General features: G+C 50.9%; 1 protein-coding gene and 1 non-coding gene across 2 annotated transcripts in view; one reads left to right on the plus strand and one right to left on the minus strand.

The window, feature by feature from the left end:
* Nucleotides 1-409: 409 nt before the first annotated feature.
* The window catches only part of C9H4orf50 (chromosome 9 C4orf50 homolog), a 41,306-nt gene continuing 21,809 nt past the window's right edge, over nt 410-19,906 (minus strand). The window contains 7 exon segments of the mRNA XM_074042655.1: nt 410-716; nt 719-830; nt 4,350-4,471; nt 5,993-6,041; nt 10,632-10,814; nt 12,015-12,071; nt 14,941-15,123. Coding sequence (XP_073898756.1) covers nt 541-716; nt 719-830; nt 4,350-4,471; nt 5,993-6,041; nt 10,632-10,814; nt 12,015-12,071; nt 14,941-15,123 — 882 coding nt within the window. The 3' untranslated portion in view covers nt 410-540.
* Nucleotides 5,148-5,220, plus strand: Trnaa-ugc (transfer RNA alanine (anticodon UGC)). Its single transcript has one exon. It is a non-coding gene; the product is annotated as a tRNA-Ala (tRNA).

A 19,906-nucleotide genomic window follows, 5' to 3' on the forward strand; every position in this document is an offset into this window, starting at 1 on the left:
TATTTCATTTAGTAGGTAAAAATCTTTTAAGACATGGGGAGGGGCACCAGGAGCAGGAAAATAAAGCTGGTCTCTGTTGCTGATGGCTTAGGAGCCACCAGGCCAGCCCCGGGCTCTCCACCTGGGCACAGGACATTTGGGCTGCATGCTTTTTTTTGTCCTTCTTTGCATTGAAGGGCATTTGCAGTGTCCCTGCCCTCTACCTTCTGGGTGCCCGTGGCAATAGCTTCCCACCGTAATGACCAAATGTCTCCAGGCATGACCACATTTTGCTCTAAGAGGTAAAACTGTGCCCCACTGAGAACCAGAGGCCTGGTCATTCCATGGTTTGGGTGCTGTAGCCATTTCTGCCACCTCCTTGGCTTTTGCCACCTCCTTGGCATTTGCCAAAGCCAACCATGGAATTTGCAAGGCACAGTCTGGCATCTCCCAAGCTCTGGCAGAAAACACAAGTCCCTAAGCCAAAGGCAAAAGCACTTGTCACTAGATGAGAGCTTTGATCGTTAACAATTTCTTAAAGCGCTCTTTGAAGGTTCTGCGTCAAATATTTATGGAGTCTTGGAAACAGCCCCGAGAACGAGCAGCCCTGTGACATAATGCCAGTGGTGATTTATTGACCTGGGAATCACTGCAAAGGCCTGGCCTGAGCTCTTGGTGGACAGCCAGGATCTGTGCCCCATTTGGGGGCTCTGAGGGCAGCAGGAGGCCATTGACTAGATGGCAGGACAGGGCATTCTTCCTTGTGGACATTGTGTGGGGTGTCCTGGTTCCTCCGTGAGCGCCACCTGGCACTGTCCAGGATCCGGTGTGGGCCCCAAGGGCAGGGGCAGCTAGAAAGAAGAGCACAAAGAAGCGATCGCTGTGTCCCCAGTGATGAAGCCCTTGGACCACAGCATCCAAAGAAGAGATGACAATGACAGCTAAGGCTTAGTGGCTCTTTCTCTGCCTAGCACCAAATGCTCCTGGCTCATTGGCTCACTTCCAGGATGCTGTTGTCACTGTGTCATGGCCGAGGAAACCTAGACTGGGGTGGGGTCTGTCTGTCACACACCTGACAACACAGGTGCCTGTGGGTGTTCCTGCAGAGCGAGTAGAGGTGCTGTTCAAGGATCCTGTTCCAAGTGACAAGAGAAAACACCCTTCCTGTTACAAGGCGTCCATGTCTACTGAACACCAACCTTATGCCCAGCATCCTGGACTCCTGGATGATGCACGCTGAACTTGCCTTAATCCTTCCACCAGGCTGTCCCCAGCCTAGCACCATGGTGACAGCTCACGGTCAAAGCCTTCAAACGTGTGGCTGTGAAGCAGCTGGCTCTGTGCCACACCTAGGACATTTGATTTCAAGTCCCCACTGGTTGCACGTTCTCCACCAGCCACTCCTGTGTGTGTGTCAGTCCTTCTCACACATATCCTTGAGCACTGTCCCTCCCACAATGGACAGGAAGCCGTCCTGGCTGAGCAACTCTCACCGTGTGGCTCGGTTGTCTGTGCCACCAACCACACTAGCAGAACCCAGCAAACTCCTCCACCCGCCCAGAGGACAGGGAGCAGCGACATTGTGCACACTCGGTGTCATCTGCAAGACTCAGGGAAGAGGCAGGCAGCAGAGGGGAGGAGTGGGACGCCTTGAGTTACCCACGCACCAAGCCCGGCCCAGTCCTGGGGACACCACAAGGGGGCGCCAGTTGCACACTCAGGTGCAGGAAAGCCTCTTGGAGCGGGGCCCACCCACCAGGGCTCTAGAGAGGACATGCCGTGGGAAGGGGAAGGTGCACAGATAATGCAAACGCCGGCTTCAGGAGTCTGCTCTTTGTCTCCTAAGATTATGATAACTGTTTGTGCCATATGACCCTGCTGGTCCCATAGGCAAAGAGCAGATAGCATTGGCAGGTGACTTCTAGGGTTCAATTCTCTGTGGTGGTGAACACTTTGTTGGGCTCTCAGTGTGTGCCAGGCATGGTTGAAGGCACTCTACACAGATGGATTCATTTACCAAAAAGTCCCACAAAAGAGAGGTTAAGTCACTTGGCTCACACAGTTAAGGAAGCTGAGCCAAGACTGGAACTGGCCCCACAGCTGCTAAGCCTGCATTGCTTCCACTGTAGCCTACTGCCGGCCGAAGTTGGGGTACAGCAGTAGGTCTTAAGTAGGGAAGTGACAGGATCAGGCTTAGAGCAGAGAGGGTGACATATTTCTTCAATTGCTAAGGGTTTTCCTACACTACCTAGACCCTCCCTCAACCGTATAATAACTGTGACCTGTGACGTGTGACTAATTTAGTTATTGCCCTCTAAAATTCAGAGACCTTTCTTTTGCTTGTAGGTCACTGATCCCCTGGCGTGGTTATTTAACGTGGTTGTTCTCTGAAGCCAGCCTAGCGCTGTAGCTCCTGGTCTGTCTTCCCCCGGGGCAGGGACTCTGGTCCCATGTGCTGTGACAACTGAACAGGATGGAATCTACAGCCAAAAACCCATTGCTGGAACCAGATGAGGTGCCCATGACCCCTCTTTTATCCCTGGCCCCACAGGTGTGCTGAGGGCTCTCATGCCAGGTACCTGGCAAATATGGGGACAGAAACATTTCCACTGACTTTCTGGCATCTTGAACAAGAACGAAAGTCCCCTGTGGGCAGGAAGTGACTTCCAACTGGAGAAGCCTTCCCCCAGTGGTCCTTTGCTCACTTCTGCCTCCACCCGTTTCCTGGAAGGCCAGGCTCTGGATTCTTGCGCAGCACCAGGGACAACAGATGGCAGCTGGGGTTTCTCTTGCTCTGAGCTCAGGCGGGGTGGGAGGGACTGCACCCATCCCATCCCTAATCAGCACCAGCTTGATCTGGCCACACAGCAGCCCTAGCTCTGAGCCAGGTGGCCGAGACCTGGGAGAGCTATCGTCTCCTCCATGCCTCACTTTCCTCAGGGGACAACACAGGACCCAGGCTGATGTCTACTTTGCAGCTGTGTGACAACAGACAAGCCAGTGCCCGGCTCCTCCCTTCCTCCTTGACTCTGCTCTGCTTCCTCCTGCTTTGCTGTCCTCACACGAGCCCCTGAGTGGTGACAGTGCTCCTGTGTACCTGCTTGTGACAAAGTAGGTGGGATCAAGTCAGAGGCAGTTTTCCTAGGAAAACTGGAAGAACCTCCCAGTTCTCCACCATGCGCCTGAAGACCGAAACGGGGACGGAACCCACCAGTCAGGAGAACAGAGGGGAAGGTCAGCGGCCATACCGCTTATTCTCAGTGTCTCTCACAAATACTTTTCACCACGTTGCCCGACACCCTGAGACTTAAACATCGTTCTCGTCATTTTTAGATAAAAAGTAGTGAATCATGGGGACAGGGGAGATGCCACAGGAATAAAAGACAAAAAATTCAGTCCACTGACGTGTAACCAGACCGTTCCTCCCAAGCAATGGTGTCTTTTTTCCCCTTGAGCGCCCCTAATGTCCCCATCCACTCACAGTTCTATTTGTCTGATTTCCACCCTCACAGTCACAAAAGTGTCCCCGTTTTACAGACAAGGAGCATCACACACAGGCAGATTAAGTAGTATGCCACGTTCACAAGGGGCAGGGCTGGGATTTGAACTTGGTTGGCCAGAGCCACAGCTTGTAAGTTAAGTGAGTTCCATCTGAGACGCAGACTGGGGGATTTTGGACCAAGCCTGCGGTCAGAACAACCTGAAACTCTGGACGAGTGTAGCAGATTTTGTAGCTCCCTTGTTGGGAGCTGAAAGACCATGAGGATTTGTGGGGCTGAAGTTAGCAGGGGGAGAGAAGCCAAGGAAGAGAGGACGGTGTGGGGACGTCCTTCCCCTCCAGGCCAGGGCAGGGAGGGTGAGCTCTGGGCTGAGCTCTCACAGCTGGTGGCATCCTGGAGAGGGGCCCTGAGGACTCTGTGGGCTGTCATGCCCGGGGGAGAATGAGGGAGAGATGGGATGTGGGGAGAGCTCCTCGGGCTGGCTCATCTTTGAATAAGTCTGGGTGTGAGGAAGACCACTGCCCCACCCAGCCCTGTCAGAGCCAAAGGCCGTCGCCCACTTGGGTAGAGAAGCCATCCGTGGAACTCACATGGGGGCCCTGGTTTTCACACACGGTGTCCAGCACTCAATAGAAAATAACAAGACAGGAACCACACAATTTGCCCAAAACCAGAAATGTAAATATTGACGAGGGAAAGAAACCCAGATGAGAAGCCAGGAGCCACTGGGGTACTGGTTAGGCTCTATTTCCTAACCTGGGGGGCTTGGCTTGCTGAGGGGGTGTCACTTGGGTAATTGATTGAGTGGGCTATCCACCTACTCTCAGTGAAAAACAAACCCAGGAAATCAGGTGACAGATGTCTGCTCACCTTTGGCGAGTCCAGCCGAGCTGTCTGTGCTGCCCACTCAGCCTCGGGAAGAGGCCAGGACTCCGCACACGACGGACTTGGGAGGACACGGTCCACTTCAGAATTCAGCAGATACTTCTCAGCTGGAAGGGAATATTCTAAGTCAGGCCTCATCTAGGAAGCTATGCTCAAATAACAAGGCCCCAGCCACGTGGTAACTGCGTCATTCTCTTGGTGTCTCCAGCTGTTCCCAGAATGCCTCACTCCATGACAGGGCCCGCCCCCACCCCCCAAGGCCTTGGAACTCCCCAAGGGCCGCTCCCTCGATGACACTGTCATGGCCTTGGGGCTAGAACATCCTAGAGCAAGGCTTGCCCATCTCACCTGGCTCAAGGCCCTCCATGTGGGAGCCACCAGCCTGGCCAGCACTTTATCTTTTATGCTTCCCCCACCCACAGGTGACAGGTGGTGCCTTCAGAATCCTGTACAGATGACTGGCTCCACCAATCTATTGCCTTTCCTTCTTTGACAGGTGAGAAAGTTGAGCCCAGGGAAGGGAGGAGACTTGCCTGAGGTGACAGAGAAAATCAGTGGCAGACATGGTGCCAGCTAGCATGTACACCTCTCCAGAGAGGTACCGACTAAGGCCATGGGGTAGAAGGTAAAGGTGCAGGGCTGGCTGTGGTGGTGCATGCCTGTAATCCCAGCCATGCTGGAGGCTGAGTCAGGAGGACCATCACAGTTTGAGACCAGATCCAGTTAAGTTAGCACCAGATCCTATCTGAAACATAAACTGGAAAATAAAAAGCAAAAAGAACTGGGAATATGGCTGAAGTGATAAAGCATTTGCCTTGCAAGCACAAGGTCCTGAGTTCAAACCTCAGTACTGCCAAAAAAAAAAAAAAAGATGAAGGTACAAAAAGGTGGGCCCACCCTGATCAGTTAAATAGAGAAGCCTTGCTTATCAACACCCTACTATGTGCCAGGCATCACACAAGAAGGTCCTATTATGCAGCTCAGAGAGGTTAATTAACTCATCCAAGATCACACAGCTGACAACGATGGAACCTAGAACCATAGATGAACAGATTTCTGATAGCAAGTCTTAGCGGTAAGAACCCACTGCACTCACCTGCAGTGATCATAACCCTTTGCTATCTGAGGATGTAGCGTCTTCGTTTCTTTTAACAGAATGACAACAACCACTCGCTACCATCTCTCTGAGTAAGCACAGCAAACGCGCTCTGCTCGTGTGAGGCGCCGCGCAGACACAGGCGTGCCAGAGGTCTGTAACCGTGTGGGGCAGTCCACATCCTAGTGGCTTTTTAGTAGGATGTCATGACTCCCTCGCTGTCACATCGTGCTTCTCAGCCATTTTAAGGACTGTGTTGCGTGAACTGACAACCCTGAAGGTTCCTCATTTTCATTCTCAAACACACAGGCACGGGGACGCCTGTCCAAAGAGCTCTTTTACGCAGAAGGAATTATTTACTTGGGAGGGATTTCCAGGGCTGAGGAATGGAGCAAATTCCTAAGGGGTCCCTCCCTCTCCGCAGCATGCACGTGGCAGTGGGCACTTTCCACGCCGGGCCACCTGGCCCTGGGTCCTGCACCCAGGACGTTTTCTGAACACACAGACTTTGCTCCCTGGGAGCTGCACTGACCTCCTCCAGCTGCTGTGTCCTCGGAGCCGACGTCCAGGCAGAGGCTTTCCTGGAAGAGAAGAGCCCAGCAGTTATTCTGCAAGGTGCAGGGCAGCAAGCAACGCTCAGAGGACACAGCTGTGCTCTGTGACCGGCTCTGTCCACTCTGCTGAGTGCTAGAGGACGTGGTCACCACCTGCCTGGCCTCCCTCCTTCCCCGGCCTCCGTTCCGCCTCAGCCTCCCTCAAAGGAGCCAGGGCTCAGCTTTGCTCTTAAGGCACACACACCAGGAAAAAAATCCATTTCCTTTATTCAAAGTAAATCTCCAAACAGAGACAGTGACAAATTCATTCTAGAAATTGGTATTAAAAGAAAAAAACATTTTGTTTTTTTTTTTTAGTTTTTCTTTTATCCTGCTTTTTTTTTTCATTTTTCTTTTATTATTCATATGTGCATACAAGGCTTGGTTCATTTCTCCCCCTGCCCCCACCCCCTCCCTTACCACCCACTCCGCCCCTCCCTCTCCCCCCCCACAATACCCAGCAGAAACTATTTTGCCCTTATCTCTAATTTTGTTGTAGAGAGAGTATAAGCAATAATAGGAAGGAACAAGGGTTTTTGCTGGTTGAGATAAGGATAGCTATACAGGGCATTGACTCACATTGATTTCTTGTGCATGGGTGTTACCTTCTAGGTTAATTCTTTTTGATCTAACCTTTTCTCTAGTTCCTGGTCCCCTTTTCCTATTGGCCTCAGTTGCTTTTAAGGTATCTGCTTTAGTTTCTCTGCGTTAAGGGCAACAAATGCTAGCTAGTTTTTTAGGTGTCTTACCTATCCTCACCCCTTCCTTGTGTGCTCTCGCTTTTATCATGTGCTCATAGAAAAAAATTTTTAAAAATTCCATGAACTTTGGGTGATGTTCTAACCTTTGTAAATGCAGGAGCCAAGGAGGAGGGAATTGCTTGGGTCCTTGAGGTGGAGCTCGGGGATCCTGGCTCCATGAACCAGGGAGTTGGCACTTCGAGGAGCCATTCTACAGTCGCAGGGATCTGACACAATTTCCATGAGGTTCCACTGCGACCATAACCCTAAGAGTCCTTAGGAGCCCCAACTCCATCGCCATGCCTCTGAGGTCACATGCCACCCCAACCAGTACCAGAGGGAGGCCCATGGGAGGAGGGAGCAGGGATAGCAGTTTCCTTTCTAGGTCACCCTCATCTTCGTGGGGTGCAGATGACCCCACAGAGAGCACGGTCAAGGCCTGGCTTATCCCTGGGGAGTGGGATGGGCGCCTGAACAGAATGCTTCTGTTAAAGACACTGGCCGGCCTCGGGACCCAGGACTGGTCCCACCCCGAGCCCATCAGTGTCTCCCGGGCTGCTGGCCAGAGCCCAGAGGCCTCCATCGGGAACCCCATCTGTGTTCTCTGAAGTGACAGCCAGCCCATAAAGCAAGAAGCTTGGACCCGCTTCCTGTCCAGCTGCCAGCGGGAGGAGCTGCCATTGCCACTTGAGGGGCTCAGTGCCCCTCCTCCAGGCTCTGCTCGACCACAAGGCCTCGGGTCTCCACATGGCCTAGCCCATCCCATCCAGCTGCTGGAACACAGAGCAGAGGCCCTGCCAGCCACACACGACACACCTGCAGGACCTGTCTTCCCAGAACCGCACGGGTCCTGCTCAAACCCTCCATCGTCGGTCAGTGCCATGAACTCCCATCCAACCTCGGCTCCCACACCGCCTCTCAGGACCTCACCCTACAGCCAGGCTTACTCCCTTGGTTTCTTAAACACACCACAACTTTTATCACTGCCTGATGGCTGGACAGATTCTGCACACTGAAGACTAGCCTTCCAGAGACAGAAAGACCTGCCTATGGAGGGCATGATGGGTACCAGACCTAAGCTGCAGCCCACCTCCCCCAGCCCTGCCCAGCAGCTATCTCCCTCCCTCCCACCTCCAGGCTATCGTTGCTGTGGCTGTGTTCAGACTCGCAACTACCCAGGAAACAGAGATTGAAAAGATCACAGTTTGCGGTCAGCCCCAGGAAAAAGTTCATGAGACCCCATCTTAACCAATACCTGGCTGTGGTAGTGTGCCTGTCATCCCAGCTATGCAAGAGATGTAAATAGGAGGATTATATTTCAGGCTGGCTTGGGGGAATAAACTTGAGACCCTATCTCCAAAATAACCAAAGTGAAAAGCTGGTGGGATGGCTCAAGTGGTAGAGCACTTGCCCAGCAAGCACACAAGGCCCTGAATTCAAATCACAGAACTTCCCCCACCTCCAGAAAGGACTGAGTTAGAAAGCTAAGTTGGGATGCGTGTGTCTGGGCGAGGCCCACACCTGCTCTGAGCCTCTGTTTTCCCACTTGGGCAGGGGGACAATGAGGTCCCCTTCTTGTGGGAGACCGCCGAGTTAATTTACAGCAAGGGCTCAGAACACACTCTGTGCCAGTGCCCTGAGGTCAGAGAGCTAGATGGACACAATGCTGGATGTGAGCCCATGGGCTCCCAGCCTCAGGCATCTCCCAGCTGCCCACACGAGGACCAGGCTCTCACCCTGTGGGGGACGAGCTATCGCATTCAGACGTGACAGCAGCTCTGCAGAGGTGCGTCTAGCTTGTCCTCACTTTACAGATGAGAAAACCGAGGCTTAAAGAAATCCAGGGTTTTGCCCAAAGACACACAGGCATGGGTCAGTCTCTGTCTGAGTCCTGCTAAGGTGTAAACAATCCATCATCAACCCGGTCTGCCTCTCTGCCTGCGTGTTTGGGCCTGCCCACTTTTGTCCACTTCTCCATTCCCCCTCCCTGCCCCAGCTCCAGCACTGTGGCTCAGTCAATATTCAGGTCAGGCCAGGTGGGCGGGGTTTCCAGACTGAGCAACAGGTGTCCTCTAAGAACTGAGCTGTAAAAATAATGCAGGGTGGATTAGGGAGAGACACCTTAAAAGTAGGGGCATGTGTGGAGCTCAGTCAAGGCCAGATCCAGAGTGCTGACATCCTGAGTGGAAAATAAGATTGGGGGCTGGCCATCGGGAGCGTGTATACCTGGCTGCGTGGCCTTTCCATTCTACTGAGAGGAGGCTGTCCAGGCCTGAGGGACATCCTCACGGGAGATAAACCATCACCCCAATGCCACCATTAACTCTCCCTGTCCCAGGTGACCTCATTACAAATGCTTATTGACTAACAAGTGAGCCAGTCAGCTAATGAACTCACTTTCCAGATAACTCGACCACAGGAAGAGAATATGCTGACATTTTTTAATCCTCTGTCCCGCCTGCAAACTGTCTGCAGAATAATTCTGCTTTTCATACAGAATTAACTAATGTTCTTATTTATACATCAGCCTCTGTGAGTTTGGTCATTGTAGGTCATCCTGTACAACCCCAGTGAATGTTTTGGTTGCAGTTTTTCAGGGCCCACAAGACTGGGGAGTAGTCCTTGGAAGGTGGGGCCTCACTGTTATGATGCCTGCATGGCAAACAGCCAGTTGTCACCCAGGGTGATACCTGAAGTGCCCAAAACTTCTTGGAACTTTGCTTTTTGCTGGCTCACTCAACACAGGTTATTTGGCACCTGCTGCACCCCAGGGGCTGCAAAAGGCACTTCAGCAGAGTCTACCCTCCTTGTTCATCTGTTCTCCGGCTCTGCAGAGCTCAAGGCCTTGGGCAAACTCAAGAGCACTGGCCTTGCAGTCAGGGGCTCTCGGATCCAAGCTCAGCTCTGCACCAGGTGGCTTTGTGTCCCTGAGCAGACTTCAAGGTCCCAGGCTCCACCTCTTCGGCTGTGTGGTAATTTGGACCAGGGGACACATGACATTCTTTGCTGACTGTGGGGGAAGGAGATGGAGAAGGTTGGTCTTGTGGGCACAGGACTGGGAAGGGCAAAGAGGGGACAAGCGCCCAGGCTGAGCAGCCCCGAGACAGAGCGAGAGAGAAGGGAAAACAGCCGGCTGTGTTTACCACGGAGCCATTCCGCCCTCGCACCATCAGGAGCTGAGCTAGTCTGGGGGGGGGGGGCGCGTCTGGCTTCTTTCCAGGAACAGGACCACGCACGAGTGTGGGCAGAAGCAGCCGAGCACCCGTGGGTGCCGAGCAGTGCTGTTCAGAGGCAGGCAGGCCCGGGAGCACTTCCGCTGGACCTGCGCCAGGAGAATGGGCGCCTTTACCACATGGTCACCTTCAGCAAGACCCTGACAGCCTGACCGCCGTTCCCTCTGTTGTTGACCTTCAGGAAGACGATCCTGGCTCATTTGGCTCATTATCTCATTCATTGATGAGGCTCCCCTGGCTGGAGGGGCTCACTTGCCCACCTGGGTCCAACCCCAGCACTTTTCCAAAACTGCTTCTGCGCCAGGCACTGGGGAAGCAGAGAGGACCATGGAGTGCTCTGGCCCCAACAGAAAGGTGTCACAAATGTCCCCTCTTCTCTTATAGGTGCCACGTCACATATGTCTGAATCACTGTTTGTGTCTGTCCCCCGCGGCAGGCCACAGGCACTTTAAGGGCAAAGGTACCGCAGCAGCCCAGAGCACAGCTGCTGGCCCACGGGAGGGGCCAGTCCTGGGGCAGCTCAGTAGCCGGAGGAGAGAAGGAGAGAGCAGCTCAGGGAGGCAGATGGACAGGGACTCTGGACAGGGCTGTCTGTGGGAACCTACCTCTGGGACTCCTGGTGCCAGGAAAGTGGCCGCATACTCAGCTAGAACCGTGTCACTGACCATGTTCTGTGACAGCTCGGAGAGCAGGGGATCGGCTGGCCCACCCCTGCACAGCTCCTGCAGCAGGCGCGTGATCAGGTGGTTCCTCTCCCGGCATTTGCGGACCAGGGAAGCCAGCGTGGCCTGAAAGGGGGAGTCTGTGGGTGCAGGGCTCCCGGGAGGAGCACAGCTCAGCTGGGGACCCCGTGGGAGGCTCCCTACTTCCACCCCCAGGTGTGTCTTAGCCCAGCGGCAGCCCCCAGCCCCCCAGCAACTCTCTTCATCCCAAAGCTGGGGTTCCAGGACTCCCCAATGCCCTGTTTCCTAATGGGCTCCAGGCTCAGGGCAGCAAGGGTTAAGAGCATGGACTTGGGCTCTGTCACTGCCCAGCTCTGTTGCCCAGCTCCTCTCTGCACCTCAACTTGCCCATCTGTACAATGGGGCTGAGTTTTCATTTTGACCACGTTTGTAAAGCAGGAGGGATGTGGTCCTTGTTTAAATGGTGGTGCGTGTCATGCTATGAACCTAAGAAGGGTGGCAGCCTACGTTCTTGAACACCACCGTCTCTTTCTGCTGTTCTGCCTGCACTCGCAGTGTCAGCAGGACATGGAAACCTGGCGGGGAGGGAAATGGCTTTAGGGACTGTGGCTCACGTTTCGGATTTCACAGCTAAGGGAACTGAGTCCCCAGAGGATGGTGGGCAGTGGGGGTCCCAGGTGTCACTGTGTGCTGCCGACAATTGGGCCCCTCCCTGCCCCCCTGCCTGGAGATAAGGAAGGAAGGACAGACATTCCTCCTCTCCCCAAATCCAGGCCCAGATTAAATGTCACCTTTAACAATAGCCATGTTCTGCTAACAAGGAACACGTTTCTGGGAATTGTCCCAAATGTAAGAGTAGGTAGGGAGAACCTTTCTAAGGAAAAATGAGTATCATGGTATTAATGAGGAGAGAGAGAGAGAGAGTCAGAGGTGAACTTGAGCACCCATCCAATGATTGTGAATACCACAGCCACCGATAGGTGTTACAAATGGAGGCATCTCATGACACCTTTAGTTCAACAGGAAGGACAGACTGACAGGCTGGCCACACCTCTAGGTTATTCCATCAAGGGAGAGAGCAGGACCCAAGAGCGTGCAGGTGGCCATGGCGGGGCGTGTGTTGTGGGGTAGGATCTCGGGAACATGAGAAAAATGACCAGAAGGAAGTTGTGACATGCTACCTTCGGATGGGGACTTGGGTAATCATCTCCTTCAGTGTTTCCCCACGGCAGACACGCAGGACATGTGCAACAGGAAAGCACTGGACTCTGGGAAAGGGATGGTGGCACTGACTGTGCACGGTACCTTCAGCGGAGTCACGGCCAGACGCGCCTCGTGCTGCTCTTTCTGCAGTTCTTCCAGCTGAAACGAAAGCGCCATCTGTGACAGTGTCACCCCGGCATTATGGCAGCCCAGGTCCCCCGGGTAGTGGTGCAGCAGCCAGCGCCTTGCCTTCCTCCTCTCCCCATGTGGGGACCCATTGCGCAAAACAGGGGCCTTGCCCCAGCTAGGCAGGATTAGTGGGAGGCTGTGACACCCCACAATGAGCTCCCCACACAGAGCTAAGAGACTTTCAGTCTAGTGTGAAACATGCAGGCTCCTGAGCCAGGTGCCCTGGGCCCAAGTCCCAGCCTGACCACTCACTGTGACCTTGTGTGAGTCCCTGTCCTCTCTTACCCTCTCTGCCCCATAGTGAGGAATCAGGAGATCCACTGATACAGGGCACATAGACAGGCTGGGCATCTGGTCAGTTCAGAAATGCCAGCTAGTGTTGCTGTCAGGGACAGATTAACCGTGGACATGGAGTCTTGAGGCTGCTCCTGGTGAGCGGCAGGGTCAGGTCCCCCATCCTCAGCTCAGGGCTGACCTGTGGCACCCAGCTCAGCACGCATTGGAAGTGCCTTTCCGGGTCTGGTCTTCAAGAGCCTGGAAGCTTCTACTTTCCATCTCCCCCTGGGAAGGCATGGGGAGATCCTGAGACCACCTTCCGGCCACCATGCAACTGTGCCAGACACATGCAGGGGGACATCCTGGACCTTCTGGCCTAGCCAGCATCCATCTGAATGCTACCAGGTCACCTGATTCATGCTTTCATTGTCCTGTCTGATTCCTGACCCATGGATGTGACAAAATGGGGATTTCACGAGTTCTCACACACTCCCTCATTCCTCTGTATCAGTAAAGACTCAGAAAGCCACCTAAGTCACAGTCCTGCTTCACCCTACCCCCTTCTCACCACTAATATCTTCTCAGCCTGATGCGCCCATGTGAATCAGAATGCGTGCACACATGTGTGTTTGTGGACGTGTGAAACTACACCACGCACAGTGGTCTGCACCTTGCTTTGTCATTTACTGGTGACACATCTGTATGTACAAGCTGACTGCATCCCTTAAAACCTTGCATTCTCTTTTAGCATGAGGCTGACACATAACTCATTTAACCAAATCTTTGTGGGTGGAAATTTGTACTGCTTCTGCTTCCTTACTTTACAAACAAAGCTTCAGTGGACATTTCTACACATCTGTTTCAGTGGGCTTTTCTCATATAGTCAAAGAGAAAAGCCCAGCTTCAAGCACACTGTGTAGTATTTCAGTGACACCCAATAATATTTGCAGGCTTCCCCCAGCCTCAATGTACGAACTAGCATGAGTACATTGCTGTGCAATGTGTACTGGATCATTTGCCATGAAAAGTGCACGAGAAGAGTCCAGGTGTGGTGGCTCATGTCTGTAATCCCAGCTACTCGGGAGGCAGAAATTGTGAGGGTTGTCATGGTTTGAGGCCAGCCCAGAAAAAGTTAGTACAAGACCCCATCTGACAAACAAACTAGAAGCGTGGCAAGATTGAAGTAAAACTCAATCCTCAGCACCAAAAAAAAAAAAAAAAAAGAGTGAATGAGAAGAAAGTGAAAAGATAACCCATGGATTTGGGTGAAAATATTTTAAAATCACATATCTAATCGAATTTACTCCTCAGTTGGAATGGGGTCTTTCTATGGATTCTTTAGGATTTTTTACATAAAAGAGTATATACAATTATTATGTATCAATTCAAATTAATAAATTAATTATCAATTGATAGAAGCATGGAATTACAAGAAATGACGCAGAGGGAGCCCATGGGCACTGTCTGGTTTCCTCCAATGGGAACGTTTTGCAAGACTATGGCCTAATACCCAGTGAGAACAACATAAGCCCTGACCTCTCTCCAGCTCCTGTGAGCGTGTGCTGGGCCGATGCAATTGGACCCCGTGGAGGTTCGGGTCCAATAGTCAGGATCCTGAACAGCTCCAACCCCACCCCCCAGGATCTCTTGCTGCTTTGTTACAGTCACACCCGTGCTGCTCTTGTCCGGGAAAAACTTTCACCTTCCTTCAGGTAGCAGTGGAATCTGTTTGACTTTCTTTTTTTTTTTTTTGCGGTGTACCCAGGGCTTCACACTTGCTAGGCAGGCGTTCTACCACTGAGCCACGACTCCAGCCTTTTTTGCTCCAGCCTAAACTTCAATTCTATTTTATAGCCCCTGCTGTTGCTGGAATGACAGACATGTGCCTTTCTCCTGTTCAGATGGTCGTGGGGGTGTCTCACAAACTTCTTTTATCCAGGCTGGCCTGTAACCGTGGACTCAGCCTCTGGTGTAGCTGGGATGGCAGGTGAGTGCCACCATGCCCAGCTATTGGTTGAGATGGAGTTTTGAGAATTTTAGCCCTGGCTAGACTTGAATTGCAATCCTCTTGATTCAGCCACCCAAGAAGCTAGGACTACAGGTGTGAGCTGCCAGTGCCAGGCCTGCTTGAATTTTTAAAATTTTACTGAATAGAGGTTAGTTGGATGCTGGTGGCTCACACCAATAGTCCTAGCTACTTGGGTGGCTGAGATCAGGAGGATCAAGGTTCGAAGCCAGCCCAAGGCAAAGAGTTCATGAGACTCTATCTCGAAAAAAAAAAATCACAAAAAAGGGCTGACGGAGTAGCTCAAGTTGTAGTCCCTGAGTTCAAACCTCAGCACCAAAGTGAAAAAAAAAAAAATTAACAGAGGTTAGCTGAACCTTGGAGACATTACAGGCCTCTTGTCTTTCTTCCCTGTACTAACAGTTCTATACTTTAAATACCTAACATTTTAATACACTGCTACTTGTGGCCAGGGAGACCTCAGCTGGTCTGTTCCTGCTGGCCACCTCCTGAGGTGTGGGAACAATTAGGGTGGAAGGAAGCACTGGCCAGGCCTACCTTGCCCTTGAGCTCGTCCTGGAGACACACGGCCTCGTGCAGGGCCACCCGCAGCTCCTGGAGCACCGAGCCCTGGTCTCTGAGTTGGCACTGCAGTGTCTGCACCTGGTGACGCAGCCGCTGAGCACACAGCCGGAGGTCTTCCTCTGTCTCCTCTGTCACCTGGGCCTCTGAGTCCTGCAGCTGCTCAAAGCAGATCTGAATGAACTCCTTAGCGTACTGTCCATTTTCTGTCTGTCATATTTTGTCTGCTTACGCTTTCCTCACATAAACAATTTAGAAAATAAGGGGAAAACACATCCAAATGCTACGGCCTGACGTAACTGTTGCTGTCATCCCTGTGTCCTATAGGACCTTCCTACAGGACCCTCCTACTGTGCCTCCATGTGCTCCATGTGAGCATGTGGCTCAGGAGGGGGTCCTGGGGGGGGGGCCCAGGAATCCCAGAACAATATCCCAGAATAGTACTGGAACACTATGGAGAATGGGACCTACGAGATCAGGGTCGGCCTAGTAGCCATCAGTCACCATTGTGCAGAAACATGGTTCAATGAATGAAATTTCATATCCAAATTGAATTCGATGCCCACTCCACAAAAGCCTTCTGTCTTTCAATCAAGCAGAAAGTGCTGGGTTGCCTGTGGGCATGTCTGAAATCAGCACAAAGGTGCCTCTTGCTCTGCTTGGGTGGAGCGCCAGGGCAGCAGGGTCCACATGGGTGCCAGGGGAATCAGTCCTCTAGGCACTGTGGAAAGGGGGTTAACTGGTAGGGACCCTGCTGCCCCCAAATGGTCCCTGATCCTAAATCCTCGCTGTGTTGCTAACTTGTGTTCATATGTACAGCAAACAGGTGTACAACACGCATTTCATAAACACGTTATCTTCAGCTTTGCTCCCTCGACACTGTGCCACGAGCATTTTCCTTTGACCAAGTGCCATGGCAGATGCTGCTGTTAGCATTTGGTGGCATTCTGTGGCCGTGCTGAATGCTCGGATTACTCAGACACGTTGGGGCATGACAGAGACTGTGCTGGAGTGTTTGAACGCACCTGTGCATTCTTCCCTAAGACCGCACTGGGGGGATTTCTGGGTCCAGGGATCCGGCCATAATTCAGCTCCCACTTCAAACCGCTAAGATGTCCTCACTTTCAAGATGGGCTGGGGAGCCCAGAAACTCACAAACGTCCCCCCACCTTGCTTGGTGTAGGACAGCTTTATTTAAAGCAGTCACCGGGGTATTTTGAGCCCCACAAAGCTCACGTTTCTACCTTTCCTGACTTGGTGGGAGCAGGAAAGTGAGGGATTCTGAGCTATTCTGTTTGGAGAGAAAGGGAGTGCCAGGGATGCCATGGCTGATCCAGCTTCTCCTTCTTAATGAAGACCATGAGAGCAGAATGTGACTTAAAAAAATTAATAGAAATTCACACTGTGTGGGCCTGAGATGCACAGGCTGGGCCCTGTCAAGAACAGATGGGGGTTCCGAATGGTTCCATCAAATTCAGCAACAAGACTCCAAAACAACTTAGCCTTTCAGGAAGTTTGGTGCCTGGCTGCTACCACCCTCCTCTGGCGGTGGCTTGAACAAGGGCTTTGCTTGACAGGTCCTAAGTAAGCATCCACAGTACAAGCCAAAGAGAATGACAGTGGGGCAGGGCCTGCCTGCATGTCCCCTAGGACTGCCCCACTCACCAGACACTGTGAACACATGCTCCAGCCAGGACTCCATGAGTACTTGGCTTGAAGATGGTGGGGACACCACCCTCAAGGAGCTCTGGCTGATGGGAAAATGGCACAGACATAGGCCATTGGACACAGTGTGGCAAGGGAGGTCAGGAGGCTGTGGGAGCCTCTGGGAGGCAATGAACAGAGGCTGTGTCCATGCCATGACGGCAAATGCCATCATTCATGCCAGAGCAGTACCAATCTGTAGCATCTGCTACCCCACCATGGCCAGTTGTGAGCCACCAAAATGATGTAATTGAACACAGAAGTGTGAAGAGGTATGCATAAGTCAGCCCCAGCAGCCCTCTTCCCTGAGTCCAGCCTGGATGGCCCCCAGTGGAAGACCTGAGATAGGCAGGAGTTCCCAAGAGAAAGATGGGGTGCACAAAGGGGCAGGGAAAGGATGCAGAGAACTCAGGGTAGGGTTGCTGCTCAGAGCATGGTGGGCAGGTTACAAACAATGGTAGCTGAAGTTTCTGGGGTTCTCAGCTGGTTATTACTCACTGTGAGAGTCTGGATTTCATACCCAGTGCTATAAGGAGGGCTTTAGGCCCAAAAGTGACAGAAAGGGGGACCTCTCATCACCCTTTGCCTCTTAAATCAGCAAATTCCATGGAATTATCTCTAGTTTTGATCCCAATTTTCCCAACTCTAGGTAACCTCTTAGCCATGCATCCCAGCCTTCCTCACCATTGCTCCCCTGTCTACCTGGCCCCTTTCTTCACAGCAGACAGCAATCTTTTTATAGTATATATTTGATCATGTTGGTTTCCTGCCAAAATCCCACTATATTTAGAAAAGATCTTGAAGACAGTCTATGAGCCCCTGGGATCCATCTCATGACAGCTTCTTCACCTTTGTCTCACATTACCATACTCCTCCTGGCCCTATGTGACAAGCCACACCAGCCACTTTCTGGTTTTCAACAGCCTGTCTTTTCACTGCCCAGAGGCTGGCCACTTGCCCTGAAATGCTCTTTCTTCCTCACTGATGCTTTCTAACCTGGAAAGTTTGAACTCCATATTTACCATCTTCGACTTCCAATACCTCCAGTCAGAGCAGCTGGTATTGTAAAACTATGAAATCTGGGGCTAATACACAAAAATAATTCTTCTCAGGCATTGGAAGGCAACCAAAACAGGAATGCCATACTGAATGAAAAGGAAGCACAAAAAAAGCAAGCTGAAAAGTTTCCTGGACTCTCTCTGGAACAATTTGATGAACCTGGTTCAGGAGACCAGTGTCCATGCTGAAAGCAGAGCTGACTGGAGGGAAAAGAGGTAGAGTCCAGGGATGCTAAGACATCTGGGATGTACAGGAAAAGCAGAGAGGAGAGAGATGTAGAGAAGACACCCAAATCCTGTCTTAAACATGCCCTTGGCCCCTCAACTGAATCATAAGCTGTGTGGCACTCACTGCCTTACAGGGGACAGCAGATGAGGCTCATCACCAAGGAGGTCCCAGAGATCACATGGCACCAAGAAAATGGTAGCTCTGGCTGAGCCAAGGTGAAACAGCCTTAGTCAATGCTTTGGGAACTTAGTGGATACCACTGAAGGGCATAGGGACTGTCACAGACCCACACAGGAATAAGATGATCTACTGATCACTCAATGACCTGCCAGAATTAAATGAAAATTCCTCTCTAGAGGAATATGGTAATCAGAGATCTCCACCACATGTCATATGCAGGTCCAACAACAAAAATCTTTCAATTACTTGACATGTAAACAAGCAGGAGATGTGACTGTTCACCAAGAAATCAAAAAGTCAATAGAAACAGGCAAAGAGATGATCCAGATATCACAGTTAGCAGACAAGGCCTGCAAAATAACTGTGATTTATACATTTACATGTAAGTGGGTGAAAAGATAGATAATTCCAGCAAAGAATCAGTGTTTTTTAAAAAAATAATAAAATGGATATTCTAGTCCTGATTAGCAAAATAAAAAGTGATCAGAAAGTCCAAACTGAAGCACAGAGAGGAAAAATAGAACACATTTTTGAAGAGATGAAGGATTCAGTCAAGGAGAGTGAGAAAAATAAGACAGAATAAATTTATTTGAGAAATAACAACCAAGATTTTTTCAAGTCTAACAAAAGACATAAATATACCATTTCACAAAGCTCAGGGAGACTGTGTAGGATGCATACAAATAAAGCCATATCTAGCAACACCACTGTCAAGCCATCAAAGCCCAACAATAAGAAGGAAATCTTAAAGGCAGTTAGAAATAAATCCACATACTTTTTTCAGGGAGAAAATGAAAATTACTAGTGATTTCTGACGAAACTATGGGAGGCAGGAGACAATGGAATGAAGTCCCAAATGAGGGGGAAGTACCTGCCTAGCTATAATTTTGAATCCAGGGAAGAAAATCTTTAAAATGCAGCTGTGAAAAAATTGTTTCCATAAAAAGAAACACAAGAAAATCAACCACTGGCAAACCCTCACTGCAAGAAACACCAACGTTCTGCTCATTGGAAAGCAGAACCAGAGGTGGAAGAACAAAAGCACGAGATCATTCAGAGATCAATGGAGGTGCAGCACCAGAGGCTCATGCCTGTATCCTACCTACACAGGAAGCTGAGATCAGGAGGATCAGAGTTCAAGACCAACCTGGGCAAAAAACTTCATAAGGCTCCCACTCAATGAATAGCTGGGTACAGTGGAATGTGCCTGTTATCCCAGCCATGGTGGGAAGTGTAAAATAGGAGGACTGCTGTCCAGGCCAACCTGGGCAAAAAACAAGGGCCTATCTCCAAAATAACCAGAGAAAAAGGGCTGGAGGTGTGACTCAAGTTGTAGAGCACCTGCCTGGCAAGCAGAGGCCTTGAGTTCAAACCCCAATACCACCAAAACTAAAATAAAAATATGGGTAGAAAAGATTAATGATTGCCTAAAGCAGTAATAGCAATGGTGCATGGGTTTATTATATATTGAAGCAATATATAATGAAATATGTAATAATAACAATATATAATAAGATAACAATAAATAATATAATAAAAGAAGGAAAGAGAATAAACAGAGCTGAACTACTAAGAGATTTTTGCATGATTTCAGGACATGGTAAAAACACTAACCTAGGGTAAATTTAAATACTAGAGACATTTTGAAATGAGTGATAATTAAAGGGGTGATACTAAAGTGCATAACACAAGCTATGGGAAGAGAACAACCAATACAGAAAGGAGGAAGAAAAGGAAGCAAAGCAGTGAGACAAACAGAAAAAAGAAAATA

Source organism: Castor canadensis, chromosome 9 (assembly GCF_047511655.1).
Source record: "Castor canadensis chromosome 9, mCasCan1.hap1v2, whole genome shotgun sequence".
Taxonomy (NCBI): domain Eukaryota; kingdom Metazoa; phylum Chordata; class Mammalia; order Rodentia; family Castoridae; genus Castor; species Castor canadensis.